At 48.2% G+C, this 23,310-nt stretch overlaps 1 protein-coding gene across 1 annotated transcript in view; it reads right to left on the bottom strand.

The window, feature by feature from the left end:
- dchs1a (dachsous cadherin-related 1a) overlaps nt 1–22,981 on the bottom strand; it is a 70,310-nt gene extending 47,329 nt beyond the window's left edge. The window contains exon 1 of the mRNA XM_076146210.1: nt 21,188–22,981. Coding sequence (XP_076002325.1) covers nt 21,188–22,981 — 1,794 coding nt within the window. The remainder of the gene's footprint in view (nt 1–21,187) is intronic.
- Between the last annotated feature and the right edge of the window lie 329 nt (nt 22,982–23,310).

The raw sequence follows: 23,310 nt of genomic DNA, 5'->3' as shown, positions 1-23,310 counted from the left end.
GCCTCAACCTCAACACACAAACGCAAAGCCTTCTCTCTTTCTGGCACAGGCACACTAGACGAGTCTCCCCGAGCAGCAGAGCCAGCCCACTGTTCATTGAGTCGCAGGGGAGCGTGCAGGAACACCGAGGTGAGGGGGGTGCAGACCTTCCCCTTCTCCGTTACGTCCCAGAGGAGCCCGGCGCTCCTTCCATTTCACAAACAACCTGAGGACCGTTGTGCAGGATGCGGGAAGTGGAGAAGCCAAGCAAAGAGCTGGCTAACACAACACAGAGACAGATATAAGCCCTGGCCTGGAGTGAGACCAGGGGGCTTTATCTGAGAGAGAGAGCGAGAGAGACCCCTGACGAGACAAACCCTCCACGTGAGAGGGGGGTCAGGCTGAAAACAGAGTAGTTATGTTGAGTGGTGGTCCCTATAATGGCCAACATGCAATCGAAACACACACTGTTGCTTCTTTAGGGCTTGTATTGGACTCTGGAACTCATCTTAAACAATTCAACAACTTACGAGCTGTGTTTGTGTCTTTCTGTCTGTCAGATTCTATTCATCCTCACATCTGATAACAAACAGAACAGTCAGATTGTACACAACAGCCTTAATGATCAGGTCTAGCTTGCAGAACCAAACAATAAAACAAACATACAAAATAAACATGCACTGGCTGGTATTGTTGCCAGGAGCTCTTCTTTAAAAGGCCTGAGTGATACAATAACCAAACAGCCCACGGCCACAGCGTCGTCTCAAAGGCTCAGGAGATACAGGGGGGGGGTTACGTGATACCCAATCAGAGCAGAGCCATAACACACACACACGCACTCACACACACTCGTAGAGAAAGATGAGAAGCAGCTGCTTACTGCTGGCTACTTACTGGGCCTCGCTTCACTTTGGTCAGACCGCTCATAGGTATGTAAATGGGCAAAGACGACCGCCAAGGTCAAACAAATTCACTCACAGAAATGTAGAGGAGAGCACAGGTGAGAGGCCTTTTAACCGAGTTATGTCAATATGACACACAAACATGTGAGCCAGTGGGTTGTTCCTCCTGAGTCATAACACAACGTGATCTTTGCTGATTATCTAATTTAGGTTTGTTTAACTGATTACAAGTTCCCTCCCATGTTGTGATTGGATGAACACATTCAGCCTGTCAGGTGTGAGCAGAGCAGAGAGACTCAATCCATCTATGCTCCCACTTCTTCCTGTTCGAGTGTTACAGCCGGAGCATATCCCAGCATGCATTGAGCAAGAAGCAGGGAAAGACCCGAGAAGAGTTGCAACTCTATTGCGTGACGTGATTCTTTTAAAACTCATCCTTTTCCACTTTTCCTTTGTTTCCAACCAATTTTCCACCCAAAAAATACCCAGAAGCAAGAAATCAGTTTAAAATGATTTTCACCCACGTTGTTTGCTCCCACACATGCAAAACTGATTGCATTTGTACCTCAGAGAGAGAAGACACCACTGACTGCAGATTTACAGTAAAGAAGTTCATCTCCTGGTGAACACAGCTCACACACAGCTGCAGGTCACAGACGATAAGGAGTGGGAGCTCTTCTAAGAAATTAAAACGACAAACTGTTGGAGCATTCTCACTAAATCTGCCTTTTGGCCAAACGGTAAAAGTACACAATCCTGTGCATGCGGAAGACTCCGGCCTGTCTGTCCTGCTGAGCTTCAGCTGAGTCCTCACATTGATTCTGTCATATCACTGTCTGAGCCCCCGCAAGGACGCTTTAGCCCTGCAACCCTCCGCCCTCACCAGGAGTCAGGAAGGTCGGGAACACAGAGCGTGTTTCCAGCAGCTTTCTCTCTCTCTTTCTCCCGGCTTTGCGCTGCTCTCTCCGTTTGTTTGGTCGTCTGTCTCCGTCTCTCCACGTGTAACCTCTCATCTCTGGCTACAAATGAACGGTCTGAGAGGTTTGCTGACTTTTGGGTCTGACTCATTTTGACTGGCTTTATTTAGACACTTCTCATTTCCTCCTCTAAGGCGAGTAAGGGCAGACATCCTGCATCCCATAATCCTCTGATACAACCCTCCACTGACCTGCATGAGGGACGCGTTGCAGCGTTGCCTTCACGCTTTGCTCTCAGGGCAGGAATAAGGAGGCTACATGCTCTGCCACTGCTTTCCATCTGTTTAGACAGACAGTTAATATTACCTTTTATCCCAGGTCTTTATTCTTTTAAGTTGAGCGGATATGATTTGTTTTATGTGGGACATTGCTGGAGGCGGTGCTGTCCTTCATTGACCTGCTGCTCTGCTACCATCACTCTGCATTTCTCCAAGACAATTTCAATGGAGGAGCATGGAACCAGTTAGTCAGCACGGGTGAATACGGCTCCACCATGTCACGACTTTGGGATGAATTCATAGAAAAAAAAAGGAAATATGCTCTATTCTCTTGAAGGGAATACACATGGAGCGCATGATCTGGCAACAATCACTTCCATCGCATGCATGCAGCACCTATTTTCTCTGTTTGCATTGGAGTTTACACAATCTGCTGCTCATTTTCCACATCAATCCCAAACACACTGCGGTGACAGTCTCATGAAACATGAAAGGGGAACCAATTAAAAGCAATCTTGCGCGTATAAATGAAATCAGCACATTTTAATGGTAATACCGCTGTTATGTTAAGAATAATGAGCAGGCAGCACGTTGAAAAAAAAATTTGAAAATGTGTTTCGATTAATGCTCAGCGTTCGTCTCAAAATAAATACAGGCCGGTTCGGAATTGATTTCCTTATTTCCTCCGCGAAGCAATTACGCGCAAATGAAGTTTAAACTGGTATTTTCCATTTTAAAAGAACATTATGCCTCTCTGCGTTTACACTCCCTTTCACATTGCATTGCGGCACATGACAGTGGCTGATGGATTGGGCTTTTGGTGGCTGAAACTGCTGGCGGGGAGATTGCTACCAGATGAAAAGGTCTCGGAGTGCAAACGGGGCGGTTTTGCATAAAAGCTATAACTCTTGACTCTCCCAGGAGTGTTATCAAGGACCACGCTAAATAAACACCATCAATGTGACGTGGACCGAGATGAAACTAAATTTGCTCCAAATGGTCCGGGCCATGCAAATTTTGACCGAAAACAGCGTTTGTAAGAAACCGGCTTTTCACTCTAACTTAGCCTAAAGCAACATTGTTTGAGGTATTTGGAGATAGTTTGAGGTTAACCATTTATAGGACAATTGAAAAATGAAGCCTCGGCATTGCAATGAATATTGTTCAGGGCTGCATTGTGGCTCACAGTTTTTGGATAATTCAATTTAAAAAAGAAGTGGAAAATAAAGAGGATTGTCATTTGGTCGTTCTAGCCTACAGAGAGCAGAGAACTGTGGGGACGAGAGCACAGAACCAAACATCACCTGTGGCCTCTAACTCCCAGTTTGGTCCCTCATGGTGGAGACGGACGCAACTGGTATCGAACTGAAATGCTTGGTATGCAGTTTCTCATTTGACCCAGTTCACATCGACGATCGAAGAGTGACTCTGCGAAAAACCGATAAGCACCATTTCCTATTCTGCAATCCTCGACACAAATCAAACTTTGTTCTTGTTTTACAGTTTACAGTTTGTTCCAAATCTTTATCCGAGCCCAGCAGTCGGTTTGTCTGATTGATGTTCCTAGAAATGCAAAGTGAAAGACTTTTACCCTTTCATAAAAACAGAGTTATCTCGTACTGAAACATAAAAATGTGTGAGTGTCACCCGCTGCATGCTGATGTGTAACAAATCCCCCAAACTGCCGGAGTGTGGAATGCAATTCGGGTTATCAGAGGGTCTTCACTGCGTGCCAGAGCTGGGGAAATAGACGGTGCGGTGTGAGACTTTAAAACGAGAATATGTGCATTTATTTGAGATGTGCTTGTTTGGAGAAAGCGGTAGTTCTGTTTCAGAGATCTGCACTTTCTTATCCACACGTCTCTCCAAAAACGGGAAAGAAATCCAAAATATTCCAACGATGGTCATTTCCCTCCAACAACACAAGACGTCAAGGTACGGTTGACCTCAACGCTCCGGCCCCCGTTTCCTCCTTTGTTCTGCAGGGGGAAGGAAGTGAGCGGTGAAACGGCTCTTTAATCTGACAGTTGTTTGGTAACAAAAGGAAGACGCCATTTACGAATGCCTGATATAGAATAAGGGAGCAATGTCACCATTCAGCAAAATTTCAAGCTTCTGCGGGTTAGAAAAATATAGGTTGGACTTCTCCTCCGTGTAATTACATGTACTTGCTGTGTTTTTCAGAGCGGAAGAGATGCAGAAAAGACACACGCGCACACACACACACACACACACACACACACACACAAAAACAATACCTCATCTTTGTATCTGCGCTACTTGCCCCGAACTGTAAAGTGACAAATGCGAAGAAGCAAAAACACCATTCATAAAAAAAAATACCCAATGCAATCCAGATGTTCCTTCTCGGTTGAAGGGAAAAATGTGTGTACCATCTCCTTAATCCACTTAATATGTAAAATTTCAAACAGTTATGAAAATATTTTTCCTCTGAATTCTCTCCAGATGAGCCGACATGTCGAGCTGTCTGCTTCTCTTCCCTCTTTTGTCCTTCAACATTTCCCAGATGACAAACGCAGCGCTGCCTGATAAAACAGACGCCGTTGTTTTCATGTGGAATATCGATACCATGCATCCACTTGCAAACTGTAAACAATTAAGATGTGGGACTGCGGGACGGAGCTGTGGCATCCTGGTACCTCAAAGCAATGACAGCCGCCTGCCGGAATGTTTATTGCGTGTCACACTATGCAAGTCGGGCATGATAACATCTCAATTATAATCCGTGTCAGGCTGTGTGATATTAAATCTGATGCGTGCAAGATTGTGTGATGAACACCTGGTGGATCGTAGAGCGAGACAAAACTATGCAGAAGAAGAAGAAGAAGAAGAAGAAGAAGAAGAAGAAGAAGAAGAAGACGTGCATGATAAGATTCAGATTCTTCTTGGTTGTCATGGCCAACAGTGGTCTCATAGTGCAAACTGGGACAATACTTTATAGCCTTTCATCCCCGATTCTTTCATCTGCAACAGTCCACAATAACCCACTGAGCCTTGTAGACGTTAAAGATCATATTCCAGGAGAAAGGATGCCAGATAAGTGATTCATGCGTGTAACAGTCGCGATTACGATTGAATGTCCCGAAAGGAATAGTGGAATGTTCAGGTGCGTTCCTCTTTAAAGCGCCCTGGCGCTGTGAGCTCTGACCCGGTGGGCGGCGCAGGAGGACAGGAAGCGGTGGTGAGCCTGTGGAATTTCACTCCCGGGTTCGGCCATCTCCTGCCAGGGTTTGTGTTGACTGCATTGCCCCCCCCCCCCCCCCCCCCCCTCCCCCATCCCCTGATTTGCTGTGATTGATGTGACCTTACCCCGCAGTGTGTGGGGATAGCAGCCCGGCCAGTTCAGATGTCTGGCTTCTGACACAGTAGCTCCCAGTTACCGCACTGGAGTCAATCACGCCGCTACAGCAGCAGCAGCACCGTCCCCGACAGAGAAGCTGGCGGTCTAATGAGATACCTGGCTGGACTTGTCGCTGCTCTCGCACTGAGGCATGATGGTTGGCCTTGTTATGCGGAGAAGGGAACATTTTTTCGGCCCCCCCATGTCCAGACAGAAAAAGAGTCTGCCGAGCGAGCGAGCGAGCGCTGGAGCCTTGGCAGTCGGGGAGATGTGCGGTGTGGCCCCTCCTTTTCACTGGGCCGGGATAAGCCGGGGAGTGTGGCGCCTCTGAGGTTAGTGGGTTGCCTCATCGAGACACCAGCTCCATCATGAGCCTATTTTTATGCCATTTTCTCGCTTTCCCTTCTTTTTTTCCCCCCTCTTCTCTACTCCCCGACTCAAACCTCTTACTCCTCTTTTTTCTCAATTCTTCACATTTGCCTTTTTCTGTCCGTCTCTTCGCTGCTCTCCTTCTCTCTCTCCTTCTTCTTCTTCTTCTCTGGCTCTGAGCTGTGTTGCAGCCTGTGTGCGTGACAGAGGAAAATGAAAAAACCAACACGGATCGGTTTCTGGTTTGGATCCCGACATTCACTTGCCTTTTTTCCCTCCTTTTCTTTTTTCTCCCGTATTTATTTTGCAGCAACGCTTGCCAAGATGGCAAGAGCTCCCTGTCACTGGTTTGGCAGTCCCCACGCAGTGGATACAGTCAAAGTGCTTTAACGCTTATGCACAAAAGTTTATTTATCTGCGTCTACACCAGAAGCACGGTAACCAAAATTTCTCACATGCATCTCTATCAAACCTGGATTCATCTCAACATGCAACACACTCCACAGAATCACACACAGGAAACAAGCGTCATTAACATGCAAGTTGCCATCTTCCTCACACCGGGCCAAAGAATAAACAAGGAAAAGAAAAAGGCAGAGGAAAGATTGAAAAGGCTTTGTTGGTATTCTAATGCCCTAAATGTCATGATTGTACGTTTGAGGGAACGGGATCACTGTATTTAACCAGCTAATCCAACATGTTGAGTCAATTCACGTACAATGCGGTTATGCTGGCGAGTTAGCAGGGGGTCCCAGGCTTTCAGGGAAGGAGTTTACCATCATAAAGCAGCTGTCCCCCATCAACAGCCCCTAAAGACACAGACAGTGCCGTGTTTGTGCCATAAGCCATTCTACACAAGCGCATTGTGGCAAACTCCTCGGGCATTTTTAACAGCCTGGCAACAGGGAGCTGGCGGAGTGAAAGGGGGTCTAGACTGGTGCTCAAAGGAGCTCCTGACTTCACATGAGCACTTGGAGTTAAAAGAAACATCGCCACAAGGATATTGATCCAGCGTGCCTTAATGCCGCCGCATGGAGAGCTTATAAATAAAGCCTTAATTAGGACTGATTACCAGGACTGGAGAGGGGACAAACGGTAACCAGAGTAAATGATTGCAACCCGACTCAAACCCGGGCGGAAAGCGAGGAAGACTTTGGGTCCCGGGTCTCAAACTTGCGGTGTTTTCTTTCGTGCACTTGGGGAGCGACGTGTTTAATAAAAGGTGAAGACAGAGTCGGAGGAAGTCATAGAAACTTTTGGCAAGAGATAAAGGAATGATTTGATTTATTCAGGGCCGATCTGCTTTTCTCACCACCGCCACCACCAACCATCACTCTTCTAACAACCATAGCGAAACGACTTCCAAAAGTATCCACACAGAGTATTCTGGGAACTGTCCCGACTGAGCCGAATTCATTTGAATAATTTGCTTTGCATGGATATGGACGGACGCTCGATCCATCAATCTGCCTCCACACCGACGCTGTTTTCCACCCCGGTCTTCTATTATTGAAACGTCTAACGAGCTCGCAGATTGAGTTAAGCAAAAAGAAAAAAAGCAAAGAAAGTCGGTGAATTATACAATAAAAAGTTTTCATCTCTGGGAGTCTGGAATGGATTTGAAATCTTCTGAATCGGTTTGCTACTCTGTGAGCGTGCAATTTCCTCTCAGTCATCCCCAGCACACACACACACACACACACACACACACACACACCACTGCCACAGCGCTCATTTCCACTGGCCGCCCACATCTGAAGATCCTCCGGCTTTATCGAGGATTGGAAACTAACCTAGTGTCCAGCGTGAGCGCAGCTATGCGAGAAACAACATGCGGCTCTTTCCACTCGGGGGACTCTGACGTCACGCCGCTAATCCCTCTCACCATGCCACCCAAGCCTTGTTGAGACCACACCAGACCCCCCCCCACCCTCCTCCTCGTCTCCAGCAGCAGAGCAGTGAGTAACACTGGTTTCCCTTTAATGAACCTCGTTACATATAAACCAGCAATGAACCTCACAGGCCAGGCGGCGTAAAAGTCATTCCACCATTCAGAGCTGCGGCAGTAAAAGAGGAATTATATCAAAGCCACCAGAGTTGTTTGGAGAACTCCCAGAGAGAGGATGGTGACACTATGGAGACCAATCAGTTCCTTTACATTTATTGTGATCATCATTGGCGGTAATAAGCAGCAGAGAGAAAACGCTGGATGTGATCAAGGACTTCTTTAAAAACATATAGCCTTGATGTGGCTCCTTTGAAAGTATTAGACCTCTTATGAAGCAAGTTTCAAAATGCACAGCATGCTGCGGTACTAAACTCAAAGAAGCATTAACCCTAATGTGCTTTGGACGACGCAGAACCTAAAGCACCTTAAGGGAAACACTCGCCCACTTCAGCAAGGGTTTAAAATGAAGCACTTGTGTATTAAAAAAATGGGTCATTTTCCACAGAGCACTTGTAGGATTGCGGAGCTCTGGATGGCAAAGCCGCTCCTGCAGATTATAAGAGGCTCTCCAAAGAAATAACAAAGACCCAAAGTGGTGAGAATGGTCTAAAAACGCCCGGGAGCTGCGTATTAAACTGCAGCCGTCACCACAGTTAGGCTAGAACATCCTTGGGGACTATTTTTTGTAAGTGCCTCTTTCCCCTGTATAGCCATTCACATAATCACGGCCTGTGACCCAGAGGAGATCACCCCTCATTTCACTTCAGTCGAGATCGGGGGGAAGCAGACGGTGCGACTCCCGAAAACAAAAAAAAGGAAAAGAAGTCCCGGCACCACTCGAGCTGAAGCACTTGAAGCTCTGAGTGAACGTCCTCTCTGCGCTCTGGGGGATAAAATAGAAAAACGTCCCTTGGCAACATTGCGGTCGCATCATTGCTCATCTGTTGATTACCTCCATGGAGGAGCTTACATCATCTTTGTGTTTGTCTCTTTGTCACCGGGACATAAAAGCATAATGGATGGATTCGATGACATTTTGTCCGCAGACTGGACTCAAGGACGAGGAGGATACGGATCTCTTTCACTGTTCAGTCTACTTAGCCTATTTCTCAAACCTGTACACATCTGATTTCAACATAATATAAACTAAAAGACTGACAATGTACAACATAATTAAATCAAGTTAGTACACGGGTTAGCCTAGATCACCTAGTGGCTATCAGAGGACACTGCAACGTCTACACACTGACCTGCGTATGTTATTATGGGCAAACATGCAACGTTTTCTCTCAGTGAGCCTCTGTTGAAGTGGTGATGCAACATTACCAGCAGGTCTCGTTTGAACTGAATCCCACGGGACACTCCCATACAAAAATCAGAGCCAATTAAACTTTCTGATTGCTTTCAGAGCACGGCGGTGCAGCGGCGCAGCTCTGCCGTGATGAAACGGTGTGTGTGTGTCTTTAGCTCCTGGCCAGAAAGGCATCCCAGCTTGTGTGCTTTGGCCTCATCCTGATGCTCCCCTCTCCTCCTGCACACACACACTCGCCAAATCCCGCAGTTTTGTCCCACGTTTGCAGTGTGAGAAAACAACACACTGGCACGCAAGCTGCTCCGACGCCTCCCGCAAATCCCTCAGCAAACATAACTTATTTGTCTCTTCGCACAATAATCACACAGATATTATTGACTCGCTGCTCTCTTAGTGGCTACATAACTATTGTCGGGGAAATAATCTTGCAACTGCAGATGGAAACTTCACACATTTTGGCCCCCAGAATAGCAACACAATAGCAATGATTGGTTTTCCCTGCACTTGTCACTTCACGAGTGTGATATCTGTAAACTCAGCAGCGCCGCCACTAAAATGACTTGTTATGCGTGGGTGGAGCGAGCGGGTGGGTGGGTGTTAGTGGTAACAAGAGCGAGGAAACTGCTGACGGTGCCAGCTCGCCGGTGTTTAGGCCGAATGTTTGTATTTCCCCTGATTTAATTCATTACTTCCTGTCAGTGCAGAGATGTCAGGGCTGCTGTCAGTGTGCCTGCGCCTGACACCGCAATTTAATGAAGACAAATAGGGCGAAATTCACAGTGTCTGAGTGTTATGCAACCCTGTGACATGATTTAGACTAAATTACTTCAGCTGTAAGTGTAACTTTCAGGCAAATGCGTTTTCTTTCTGCGAGACTGCTGGATTTGCACTCCACAGTGGCCAGGAGATAAAGATGTGCGTCTGTATGTTAGCACGACTTAAGTTCAGCAGATAAAGCCGATAAAGCCTGGATGTTAGCGAGAGTCTGGCAGCTCGGAGGCAAAGGGGGATGTAGGATAAGTCTGTTTCTGGAGGGAAGTGTTTTCCAGCCTGATAGCTCGTGGTGGAACCTTCGAAAGGCCGCACTGAAACCAAATCGGGCTGGCACTTCATTAGGATGCCCCCCGATCTCTTATCAGGAGCCGGGAGGGATGGGCGGGACAGGGAGAGGGGAAAGCCCTGCCAGGAGACAAAAAGCAGGGACAAAGACGTCTGAGCGGAGCTGGTGGAGGCTTGGGAGAGCGGAGGCCCTGTGAACTCTCCTCCCTTCGTGACAGATGCAGAGGCCCAACCACTGACAGCATGTGGGGGTCGGGGGTTGAGGGGGCGAGCGAGTTGAATAAACAGATTCATTCCTCTGCTACCCTTGAATCCTCTTTCCAAATTAAAAAAAACCTCCTCTGATACGCGGGGCCGATCGGTGGGATAGCGGTCGGTTTACACGCAATGTTTACATGCCAGGATGAATGCGCTGTACCTTCTCCTGGCAGAGACGCCACCGTGTTTCTCTCCACACAAACATCCTCAAAGCCCTGGCTGCACGTTCCCCAGACCTCCGGGATGTGTTGATAACATGCTGCGATACGCTCAACCAGAGCAACCGCAAGGAGAGAACAGGAGGACAAACTTTATCTCTTCACACAGGTAATGTTCCATATGTGGACGGCTCACCGGCTCACCTTCCTGCGTGTGACCCAGCATGTAAACACTCCGGCTCAATTACAGCAGGAGAACAGGCACTCAGGGATGCTGATGTACCCTTGAAATCGATGGGGTGTCTTGTTTACAACTCCTCTCCTGCCTCCCCCGTTTTCCTGATATTGCCATGGCAACAATCCACCTCTTCAGCTTCATCTACACACCACTTTTACACACACACACACTCCTGCCTGAAGTAAATCCGCCTCCATTTCCCTCTCAGCAGCTGCTTTCTTTCTTACTCAACCTTTCCTTTTCCTGATTTCTTTAATCGTTTCTCACTTTCTTTATTCAGTCTCTTTAAATTAGTATTACTCATTTCGCTTCCTGCCCTTTCCTGCCTGCATTTCAAGTTTCCATTCAGCATCTTCAGCGCTCGGTTCGGTCTTTCTTCCTCACTGCACCAACAAAGTAGAAGAAACATAACCGGCCAAAATGTTTTACGGCTCACGAGCGACAGTGTGACTGATTTCCTGGCTTGTTTTCTCCGGTAGAAACAACTTTCACTTCCAGAGTCTGAGCCCGGTGCTGCCCCTCCCCCCGGGCTCCTGCAGAAAAACATTGGCCATACTTGTATGTATGTGTGTTCGCGTGATGAATAAAGAGCGGAAGTGTCGAGGGCAGAGGGCAACTTCACACTTAAACAGCCTGTTTACAAGTCACTTACAGAGCGGCAGGAGGGATTGAGGACTGAGACACATGAAAGACTTCCATTCACAAATACAGCAGAAAAGCAAAAGTGGGCTGCAAAACACGTCAGATTGCTCCACTGTGGTTTCTAACAGAATAAAAGCTCTGCACCTCGTTACATGCGCCGCAGGTTTCTGTGCATTCGTGCATTTCAAAGATGAATCCATGGCAATAAGAATATCATTTTAAGATCCCACTCAGCCTGTAGCCGAGTGTACAATTAACATGAGCGAGGTGAAAAGGAGATGGAAGGGAAAAGCCATAAATATTAAAAGCTGCCGTAGCGGCGGTGATGGGAGCGTCAGAGGAAGAAGAACTGATTGAAACTGACGGAGAAAAAAGAAGCCCCGATCATTTTCTCATTTTTCTTGAACACGGCCGTAATTTATTTATGTAAAACGCTGTCAGAGATGTCACCATGAAACCCATCGTGAAACTACATTACAGTATATCTCCAGAAATAAAGAGATTGCAAAAACAGGCTCTAAACGAAAGGATTTGTGCTTTTGTGTGGGCAGAAAGAGGAAGTTTTGAGGCCTGGTGACGTCTCTGAGGCAGCGGAGAGGAGAACCTTCAGTGTTTAGATCACTGATTTGTCAGGCGCTAACATCGTGATCTATGCTTTGGAAACACTTCACGTACACTAAACTGCAGTGATGATGAAAGCCGGCGCGGCCTCGGCACACGGACCCCGCTGACGTATCAAACATTCTGTTTGCGTTGGAGACCAAACATCCAGGAGACGTCTCACATGATGTCAAACTCTATTAAGCCTGTATCCTCACACAGTGGTTTCCCTCTGGGTGGAGAATGCTATGCATTTTTAATCAAAGCCCTTGTTATACTACACATGATGAAATGGCCGGCGTCCTGTATTTACGGCCGCCGGCAGATCTGTCACCCGGCGGACACTGATAGCCCAGAGGTTAGATCAGCAAGCTGGTGATCAAAGAGAGCGGCGCTTCACAGTCCAGACGGGCAGCAGGGGAAAGTGAGAACGTGACACGAGCAACGCTTTCCCCTCTCGCCAAAACTAGGTGGTCTAGAGAGCAACACCTGCTCAGTGACCAGCAGTACACAGACATGGCGGGAGTGGAAGCTCCATATTGTGGGTTTATGGCTTCATATATGAGTTTTAACGCAGGCAGTTTCTGCAAATCAAACAAATGCATCCAATGACTTTTGTCTGGATTGCTAATAAAGGGTTAAACTCCTTTCCCTTCTAAAGCATCGCTATGAATGGACAACTGTTGTTCCAGCATGTCGTGACTATGAACACAAAGGGCAAATTGCTACATTAATCATCATATCCGCTGTCTGGGCTAATCAGTGCCTGGAAGCAATGAGATGTTGATAGTGAAATTGGCAGCAGGTGACTTTTTAGTCCTTTTTCTAGCCAAGATCATTAACATGTGCAGACCCTTAGAGTCCCGTTTAGTGGGATTACATGGATCCTAGTCCACCACGTGACTGTAAATACTGTATGTGTGCTCAAGCCACTACAGAGCACAGTTAGGCTATAAATCCCCTCCTTTGAATGGGTCCTGTTACCGTGGCAGCACCGTGAACGTGAGAACAGGCAGGTCACTTCAGCGGGACAGGCGGGTACAACGCAAAGGGACGCTCCAGGATTATGTAGCAGATGACCGAGACGCAGAGATGTGATCCTTTTGTAGTCGCATCTCGGGGGTTGTGATGAAATATATCATGCATCATTTCCAGCAATCATCCATAAAGACACAGCCAGGTTTGACTGGAGACAGCGTCTGGATCCAGATGTCTGGACGGCCTCTTCTCTGGCTGGACGATGCACGGACTTGTTGAAATCATCAGCAACTTGTTTTTCCATCCTCCCAGCTACTGCTCCAACCAACCGGGGTCCTGTCTGCATCGCGTAGAGCAGAGAGAGGGACGCTGCTGAGGCCCCTGCAGACAATAAGTACTTTTTTCTGGGCACTAAACCATGAAGTAGTTTTTTTGCATACATCCTTGGAGGGTGATCAACCTGGGCCCTGAGTCTGAGTCCAGTCTGTGCAGGCCGCTCACAGTAAAACACAGGAAAATCTAAAGGTTTGGACTTTTCCTTTTGCGTGCCAAGGTGCTACAACTCAAAGTGGTTCCTCCCCGACTGGACCTCATTGGCTTGCATCTCCAGACTTCAACCTATGCAGACTTGGACAGATGATGAAGAGCTCTGAGTGTCTTATTCTCTAGTTTGGGCAATGGGAGCCAAGATCACATCTACTCCATAAATTTCTCTGCTCCCGGGTCTCTGGTGTTGATGCTTTGGATCCCACAGATGCATCAGTGAGGCAATGTGGGGAAGAACCCAGAGCAACGCTGAGACAACGTCTTCCATTCGAAAAAGGCCCGGCTCCACTCTCACGCTCTTTTTGTTCGCCTTTCTCTGATACCACATCACAAATCTTCAGTCCCGACACTTCTGCATACCAGCTCTGCCTAATTACAGCAGAGAGACCCGCTGCTCCCCACGCTGCCTCCAGGCTCCTCACACACACACACACACAACAATCTAAACACAGATTTGGCCTTTCAACACGTCGGATAAAAGAAGCAGCACACCGCTCTCAACATAAACAATGCTGCAGCGGGGCAAATTAGCCTTATTGATGAAGCGCACCGAGTCCTGTGGTAATTAGCTTCTCCATTAAATCTTTAAGTCGCCTCTTAGGAGTTGGAGGAAGTCAGAATTAAGCCAAGCAGTTGTCTCCCAATTATGGCTAATCCATAGGGTGGGGAGTGCATTACCTTGGAGGAGATAAGGCAGAACAGATGTCCTCTATATGACACAAGGGGGCTTTGGGGTAGATGTGGGGAAGGCTCGAACGAGATAGACGACCAGCAGTGCGATGCTGGACCACCGCGGCGCGACGCTACACACAGACTTGGAGTCTGCAGGGACTGAGGGTTGGAGCGGGCCTGGGTGCCTCCCAGTCTGAAGCCAAGAGAGACAACGCTGGCAAGCCGCAATGTGAAAGGGGAGCGTCTCCCCCCGCAGACCTCCCTCCTCCTCTGTGTGGTCGGCCTCCCTCTCTCTCCCTCTCTCTCTCCCTCTCTCTGTCTCTCTGGTGAGGCTTGGAAAAACGTTCCTTTTGGAGGAGAGGAATAATGTGGTGCACGGGAGCTAAGCGTTTTCATAGCATCATTACCGTTAACAAGCATCTGCAATGCATCTGACTGAGAGCGTATCGATGCAGGTCCCGTGCTTTCCTGACCACACAGAGAGATAGCCTTGGCTTTCCTGTGTTTACATCTGGCCTTGTTTGTACTTTAGCGTGTTCTCCTGTTCTGCCGACTCTTTCCTGTAACCCTCATGGGAGCCAAAGGTATTGGCTAATTCCTTTGCCCCCCAGCCACCTTCATAGCCCTAATTAGACTGGTAGCCAACCCAAATTGATCTAATTGAGAGCAGGAACGGGATGATCTGACCACACCGCCTCTAAACTGAAAGCTCTACTGTTTCCACCGGCGTGTTTGGGCTCTGTAACATTCTTCTCGCCCTTTATTTCAACTGGCACGGCTGCACTCGGGCTGCAGCAGAACGGGGGATGAGGTTGCTGGCAGGCGAAAGCGATGCATTCTTTGTAACAGTCAAGTTCTGTATATGGAGACAATTTGCGCAGTGGTTAAGATATTTTGGGCCGGTGTATATATAGTGCCTGCTTTTTCAGAGAGGAGGCAATTTTGCCATGAATGTAAACTCCAATGTGCCTGCGTCTGGGGAATGTAACATCCTAATACCTGCGCTGCGTCACCACAACTCAAAGGATTTGTTGCCATTTGTTTATGGATTGCTTCTTGGTTACAGATTTCTACCTGGCACGTCGTCACTCAGTGTCTGTTTTCCAGTCTGGTGGCTTCTGATGGACAGCAGGGGAGTTGATGGGATGATTTAGCACAGATTTGCTTTGGAAGCGAATGAATACTACGAGCAGATGATGCTTCCTGTTGCCCAGCTTGTCTTGTAAAGCCAACTGCCATGCACATGTGCAAAGGGACCACGGGCTGTGTGAACAGAAGGCCTGGCAGCCCTCATCACAGCAGACCGCTCAGTCTCCCTCTCACACTAAAACCCCCATTCATTTGTCTCCAATGGGCGACTCAAAGTGAATAATTGTCTCTATTTACTGAGGTTAAGCTAAAGTGCTCCCCTTGAGTCTGAATGCAACACTGTGAGAACGCGTCTGTGAAGTCACACCTGCACACTGACTTCACCCTGCTGCTAATTTACACTCATTTCTCCCTTGCATCACCAAATTAGTTAAGCCTGGGCCTGGCCTGAGCCGGACCCACAGAGCGACGCGTTCGCCACACTCCAGGGAGGCCCGGAGCGTCGGAGGCCCGGCAGATGTGCTGCTCTCACCTGCTCCAGACCGCATGTCACCACCCTGGAGGGGAAGGAGAGGAAGTGTAGAGATGAAACCGGATCACAGAGGGGACAGCAACAGTGTGGGAAAGGGAAGTGGGAAGAGATAAGGAGTCTGGAGCGGGGAGGATGAGGAGAAAGAGCAAAGAGACAAAGAGACAGGAAGAGCGAGACCGGCGATAGAAGTTCGAGGAGGGACGCGCAGCTGGACACAGCTGCTGAGTCTGAGCTTTGACAGCTGCCAGAGGCTGACTGTCCCTCCAGAGGCTCCACTGTTTTGCTTTCTCTCCCCGTCTTGTTTCACTGCACTCTCACCCTTTCATAGAAACATGGAAGCTGAGCCGGGAGGTTCGCCTCACCTGCAGACAGTCTGGCAGACAGACTGCACTTGTTAATGAATTTAGGGTCCCTGGAGACGTCCATATAAGCCCATCTTCCTTCCTTGCCAGATGTGGGCAGGAAAATCCCTCTGGTGGCCCTCGTGTCTCTCACAAAGTTTCCCCTCACAGCCAGCGCTCCTCCTCACGGCTGCAGCTCGGCCCGCACACTGACCCTTTACAACCACCCTGAAGCCTTGTAAACACGCCGAGCTTTACCACTCAGCATCCATATTATGGACCACGACCAGCAATGAAATCTAAATTGATTGCAAGAGGAAAAATACAAAAAAGGAGTGGAAGTTGACCTCCCTGTTGAAACGCTAAAGGGACAAATAAGCGCAAAGATTTACAGTGATAATAACAACGCCCACAGCTTCAGGTTTCTAATGAACACTTGTTTTCTCCCAGCTTCTGTATTCAACCATATAACATTAAACTTCTCGCCACAACGTTCTCCTCTTCCTGCATTCAGGGAACGGGAGAGGCAACGGATTTCTTTGATAGACGTCTGAGCGCAATAAAGTGCACTGGGCTGTCTCACACGCAGCAACTTTGACCTGAACACCCGCACTCCATCCAGATGTACATCAGTGTTTATGTTCGCTCCAGTGCCCCTTCTAGGCCCAGGAGAAAGTGCTCAAAGGAAGTATTACATTTGCGAACACATTAAGCAGCACATCCAGTTTCCTGCAGTTTTTCGCCGTTTTGCCTGAAAATACCGTTCCACCGCAGAGCCACAGTGAAGCCCGGTGCTTAGCGGAGGAAAAAGAAACACGGGCCACCAAAAGCAGAGTCAGCGTGCCTGGGGCTAAACCAATCTCACGGGAGACGGGCCAGGCTAGTATTAAAAGAGACAAGTGAACATTGCGTTAGTCACAAACCCCCTCCCTGAAAAAAAACCCGTCTGTTGAGAATTGATTACAGGTTTTGTGTACAAAAATACCAGGATGAAACTGGCAATTTCACCGGTCTCCACAGTCGGTCTCAGTTTCCAATAAGCTGGATTCGACACTCTTCTTCTAGTGGAGTGAAGTTCAATACACTGAGAACTTGCCTGGATGTGTTGCAGAGCTTTGTTGTCAAAGAGTTTGGGAGGATTTCAAAAGCAGAATTTCTATGCACTTATACTGAAAAAAAAACTGGAGTCTGCATGGAGCGATCCAAGCAAAACACAGAGAGGAGAAACTTTCTGTGGAGACGTCAGGTTTTGAACCGGAGTTTACTGCTTTCGTTATTTACTGCTCTCATAATTTCATTCTGTTTTCCTCTTCAAATGCCTCACGCCAACTGGGGCACAGGCAGCTTTGTTCTCTTCCTTTTCTTATTTTCTTAATCTGAGTTCACTGTTACAGTTGCTCAATACACCCCCCACACACACACACTCACACTGCCTCATATAGAAAATAGTATCAGATTTCAACACTTATCCCAGAATCGCACCGACAGTTTGACATTTTTATATCCTGACCTTTGCTGAGAGTAACCTTTCAAATCATTTCCCATTTAGGAATAGGAAAAGAAGTTCATTCTGCACACATCTGTATGTATAACGGCGTATTTGTACCCTGAAGGAGCATTATGAACATCTGTGTGTGGATTAGGAAACTTACTGCCTCACACCGCCTCCTCCTCCTCAGCAGCCCCATACAGGCCAAGGACGAAGGTATACGAAGAAGTGTCATTACTACCTGCATGGTTGTTACAAAGTATGTGGTTACAGTAATACAAAAAGACTGGAAAGCGGGACAGTGCCTGTATGAAAGGAACACCTTCTTTCAATCATTCATACTTTCTCTCCAGGGGCAATTATGGCAATTTTCCACAATGGCTGTGTGCTTTCATGTTGGGCAGGAAGGGAGACGGGATTGAGAACAGCACTTCCACCAGGCGCTTCTTTCAACTAAGTCTGTCCTCAAATATTGGTGTGAAATGATGAATGTTTCTTCCAGCCATCTTGTGTACAACACCGCTCCAAAAGTGTGTTTTTCAGGAGGAGAGACACACACACACACACACACACACACAGAGACATCGCTCAGACAGGAAGAAAAGTTCAACTGAAAGCTTTTGAGAAACAAACACAGAGAAATGTTCGCTCGTCTCCTCTCACAGCAATCTTGTGTTCTCACGTCGCTAAGCAGGCTGTGGTCATGACAAGCGGTCCATTCTGTTGTGAACGCGGGGGTGGGTGGGTTTAACTGGGCTATCTTCACACCCGGCTAATGAGAAAGGAAGCCAGATCAGATAAGAGTTCTGCAGACGGACAGACCGACGGACAGACGAGGAAGCCCTCCTGCTCGTGTCACCTCCGCCGCCCGTGCCAGCACTTGTCAAGGCTCATTTCCCCCCTCAGCTGCCTGGAGACCCCCGCTCGCCTTTCCACTGGAGCCGGGACAACCCCAAGCCCCAACCCCCCCCCACAAAAAAAAAACAGACAGAGGGACAATTCTAAGCAGAGACACACTCGACCATTATGAAGTGAGGTGCAAATTATTCCCCATTGCAAGACATTGACACAACCGAGCGGTCAACCGTCACTGAAACAACACAAAAGCGAATCAATGGCCAATCAGTGCTGCAGCAGTTTGCAGTGAATGTTAAGATGTTGTGATACACTGGCCAGCTTGTGTGGTCAAGACTGGAGAGGAAAGTGTTATCAAAAGAGGAAATCTTGAATGGACTGGTGTTGAATTTGTGCAACCTGGAAATGAAAAGCCGTGGAATTTTAATTAAAAGTATTATTCAATTTCATAGCTTTGTTTTTCATTTTTACATTTTGTTAACCGCTCACAGGACAAATCTGTGACACAATTTACAAGAGCACACACTCTGCTTTGACCTCTTTTCAGGGTCAGGTCCTGGGTGGATTCCTGCTCTCAACCCGCAGCGTCAAAAGTTGATATGAAATAAAGAAAGAAAAAAAACATTCATCTCACCCTATAAAAGGATAGAAATGCATCAGGGCTCTATTATGATTTTGGGATTATGGTATTTTGTTTGGTTTGTATTGCGTTTCCTCTGTGGCACCGACCCGCTGCTGTAAGTGCTGTTTCACTTCTCACCCATGCAGAAAATGTGTAAAAATTGAGCTTAGTATGAAAAGGGGAAAAACTAATAACGCAGAATACAATTAGCTTTGCCTCATGGAACACATTCCACCGTGCAGCTTGTGGTTTGTAAAATGTTGTTTTTCACGTCGTATTTGATTTCCCCTCTCAAACCTGACCTATTTTCTTTGCTGCAGATCTTACGTATTGAATTACATGACTGATTGCTGTTAATAGGCTTAAGTCCTTATTCTTAGTTATCTTTTTCCCCCCACATACCTAATTATAAAGTCATCCATAAACCGTTTGACGTACGGGGGAAAGTGACAAAATATCACAGGCGGAGCAGAGTGGAGCCAGACTACATTAGAATAATCATGAACTGCTGTGCTGGTGACCTGGAGAAGTTGGGAAAAAAAAGTCCACCACTTCAAAGGTTTGAATTAATGATCACAATACCCACATTGTAATGGCTTTTTTGGACGGCACTGCGAATGGAAAAGGGGACACTGGGAATTTCATACGCGAAAGGGAAAGAAGAGAGAAAAAAAAGGGGGCCAGTCGTCAGATGTCTCGCTGAGATGTTTGGATGTGGAGCTGGCACCCCGAGTAAGAGCCGTCTGTTCTAACGCGCCCTCGCCAAACGCACGTCTGCGGCCCACAGGCGGGCCCCCGGGTAAAGGACGGAGAGCGCCGCCTTTGAAGACGCTTTGCTCACTGTTGGAGCGGTGAAGCGTGTTGAAGCCCGAGAGCCGTACCAGGACCAGGTAGGATGGCGTGGAAGCCAAAATCAGAGGGTGGACGCTGCTTAAGAGTCTCCGCTTTGAAGGAAAACATCTCTTTCAAGCGTGACCTTCCACCCACATAGGAAAGACTGATCGTATAGAATAAAACCCTCCAGATCCTACATTTTCTAATTACTCTCCAGCTCACTTTCCATAATCAATCAGTAAATTCCCCCTATTCGCCCTTCATCCTTACGTTAGCCATGATTTATAATTGGGGGACCTCCCACAAGAAGCCCTCGTAGCTTCTATTCTGGCGTCGGAGCCAAGAGTCGCGGCGAGGCCTCCGTCTCCCTTTCACCCCTCCCTCTCCCAAGGCCGAACCCCGGGCCAAGATCCCGTCTGCCGGGCCCTCTGTCAGGGCCTGCACCGCGTGGATCCAAGTGCTCGGTCCGTGCAAACGCTGCTACGCACACTTGCGAAATGGGGCTTTTCACGAAAAAGTAAATTACTCTTACAAATAAGAGACGAAGGGGCTGGATGATGTGAGAAAATACTTAGATGATTCAAAGTAACTAATAAGATTTAACAAGACGCTCAATAACAACTTGAGAAAGCAGCTTGTGTTAATGGAACTGGGCTGCAGTCTGTGAGGGCGCCGCTGTAATTTGTCTGAACTTTAATTCATCTTGTCGTCTATAGGCATTTTTTCTCACGCTCAACTAGCCTAATTAAGGTGGCTTTTGAGAGTGAAGTGACATCTATTTCTTTAGATAAAGGCCTGAATTTGTCTCTGCCTGTGAATATGTGAAACCCTCCTTTGTGCCTGCGCTGACAGAGGACTTTACACCGCTTCGGTTTCCCTGGAAACCTTTGAGAGGTGAAGCAGAGGACAGCCAAAAGGGATCATCTTGGCCTAAAACCGCAGGTAAATCCTCGCAAAGGCGGTCCAATTTAAACATTGTTACCATTAAAAAATAAGTCTTCATGGAGGAATGAAAGGAATCGGCAAAGTCTGACAAATTTCTCTTCTATTTGCGTCGTAAATTCCCATTTGTCTTGCTCGCCGCCGTTCCCAAAGAAGGAGCTCAGACTGGAGGATCAGCAGCCGGAGTTTGAGATTGTACTCGCAACATTCATCAATTCCTCATATAAGATAAATAAAAACATAAACTGAAAGAGAAAGTGTCCTACCTCCAGGATGCAGGTCCCCGGAGCTGCGTCCTCCTTGATGGATGCGTTGTAGAAGCTCCTCTCGAAAACGGGCTCGTTGTCATTAATATCCTGAAGGACGACGTTTACCACCGCGGTGGAGGAGAGCGGCGGCTTCCCTCCGTCTGTGGCCACCACCGTTACACTCGGATTGGGATTCTGTTCGTAATCCACCTGGGATAGCGTGGTAATAATCCCCGTCACAGAGTCTATAGTGAACCACTTGGTCCCTTGGTCCTGCAGGATGCTGTAGTTTATGTCCCCGTTGGGCCCCTGGTCTTTGTCTCTCGCCGTCACCTGTAAGACGAAGCTCCCCGGGAACACCACCTCGGGAATGACCTGCCTGTACACAGGCTGGTCGAACAGAGGAGGGTTGTCGTTGATGTCCGTCACCTGGATGACGAAGGAGGACTCCGCCCTGAGAGGAGGCGAGCCTGAATCCGTGGCCATCACCCTCAGCTCGTAAGTGTCTCTCTCCTCCCGGTCCAGGATCTGGTCCACGCAGATCAGGTAGATGATGTTATCCTTTGTTGTCAGGGCGAATTTACCGTCTCCTCCCTCCAGCGACACGTTGACGTTGGCGTACTCGCCGTAGTCCGGGTCGGTAACTGAGATCCTGGCCACGTACTGGCCCGGCTGCGTCCCCTCGGAGATCCGGGGAGATCCGTCCTCGCTGAGGAAGATGATGGTCATGGTCGGCTGGTTATCGTTGTAATCTCGGACGTGGATGGTGACGAAGGCGTTGGTCACCTCCGGCTGCGTGGCGTTGTCTTGAGCCTGGACCACCAGCTCGTGAACCCTCCTCATCTCAAAGTCCAGCGGTTTGTTCAGGGTGATGACGCCGGAGCGAGAGTCGACCACAAAGTAACGGTCAGGGTCGCTCTGTCTCCTGTTGATCTCGTACAGCACCATCCCGTTGTCTCCTTCATCAGCGTCAGAGGCGAACACCTGCAAGATGTTGCTCCCCGGCTGAAGGTTCTCTGATATGATGGCGTGGTAGCGGCTCTGGTTGAAAACAGGAGCGTTGTCGTTAATGTCTTGTACAACAATGTCTAACGTCATCTGATCCGTCCTTTTAGGAGAACCACCATCGAAGCCCTCCAACCATAAAGTGTAGGTGGATCTTTTCTCTCTGTCCAGAATGGCATTGACCACCAAATCCAGATAAAGAACCTCGTTGCTGCCCCTCCTGGTCTCCAGAGTGAAGGCCTGGCCAATGTTGCCGTCCCTGATGAGGTAACCCTGCGTGGTCAGCTGGCCTTTATCAGCGTCCACAGCTGGATCCAGAGGAAACCTGGTGCCAATGGCCGTCTGCTCGGGGATTTTAAACGTGCCTCGTTTTCTCGGGAAGGTCGGGGCATGATCGTTGATATCATTCACCTTGATGGTCACCTCCACCGTCACGCCTGTCATGGTGACTGCAAAGAAGTTGTATCTGTCTCTGAGCTCCCTGTCCAGGACTCTGGCTGTTTTAATGATGCCCGAGCTCTCGTCAATGTCCAGATCCGTGCCCACGCCGGTGCCCTCGTGGTCTGAGATGAAGTACAACGACGCCGTGACCCCGGGGGGCAGGCCGGCGCTGATGTCGCCTACAATCGTGCCTGCGGGTTGTTCCTCGTCCAGCTGGAGCTCCAGGGTCCCTATGACCATGGACGAGTGGACCGTTACGAGTTCCAGAGCCACGTAAACCATCAGCACCATCCTTCTCTTCCACCAACCCTGGTGGTGTGATGGATCCATTACAGACTTCCCCAAACCCTTTCCAGCTGTCTTCATTTTGGCTCCTTATGTTTAAACCTGGAGACACACAAAAGAGGAGAAACGTCTGTTGAAGAGCGGAACAATAGCAAAACTTGCAGAAACAAAGACTGCGTGTTACCTCTGGACACAACACGGTTTAGTTTTAGATTAGAAGTAAATGCCTTGAGGACTTCCCCATATGTTCTATGGGCTCCGGTCCCAACCGCAGCACGCACAATAGGCCTCACACACAACATTTTCCTGCTCTTTTTATTTCACCTAATAAGTCAGCACCTTCTCTCCTACATACCAGAGATCTCTCCTTTGCTGAGGAACCACCAAACCTGTGCGACCTCAGGCATGGA

Source organism: Genypterus blacodes, unplaced genomic scaffold (assembly GCF_046128005.1).
Source record: "Genypterus blacodes isolate CSIRO-AG114 ecotype Tasmania unplaced genomic scaffold, CSIRO-AGI_Gbla_v1 ptg000032l_1, whole genome shotgun sequence".
NCBI classification, from domain to species: domain Eukaryota; kingdom Metazoa; phylum Chordata; class Actinopteri; order Ophidiiformes; family Ophidiidae; genus Genypterus; species Genypterus blacodes.
The sequence above is the reverse complement of the archived record's forward strand: the minus strand, read 5'-3'. Positions and strand labels throughout refer to the sequence as shown.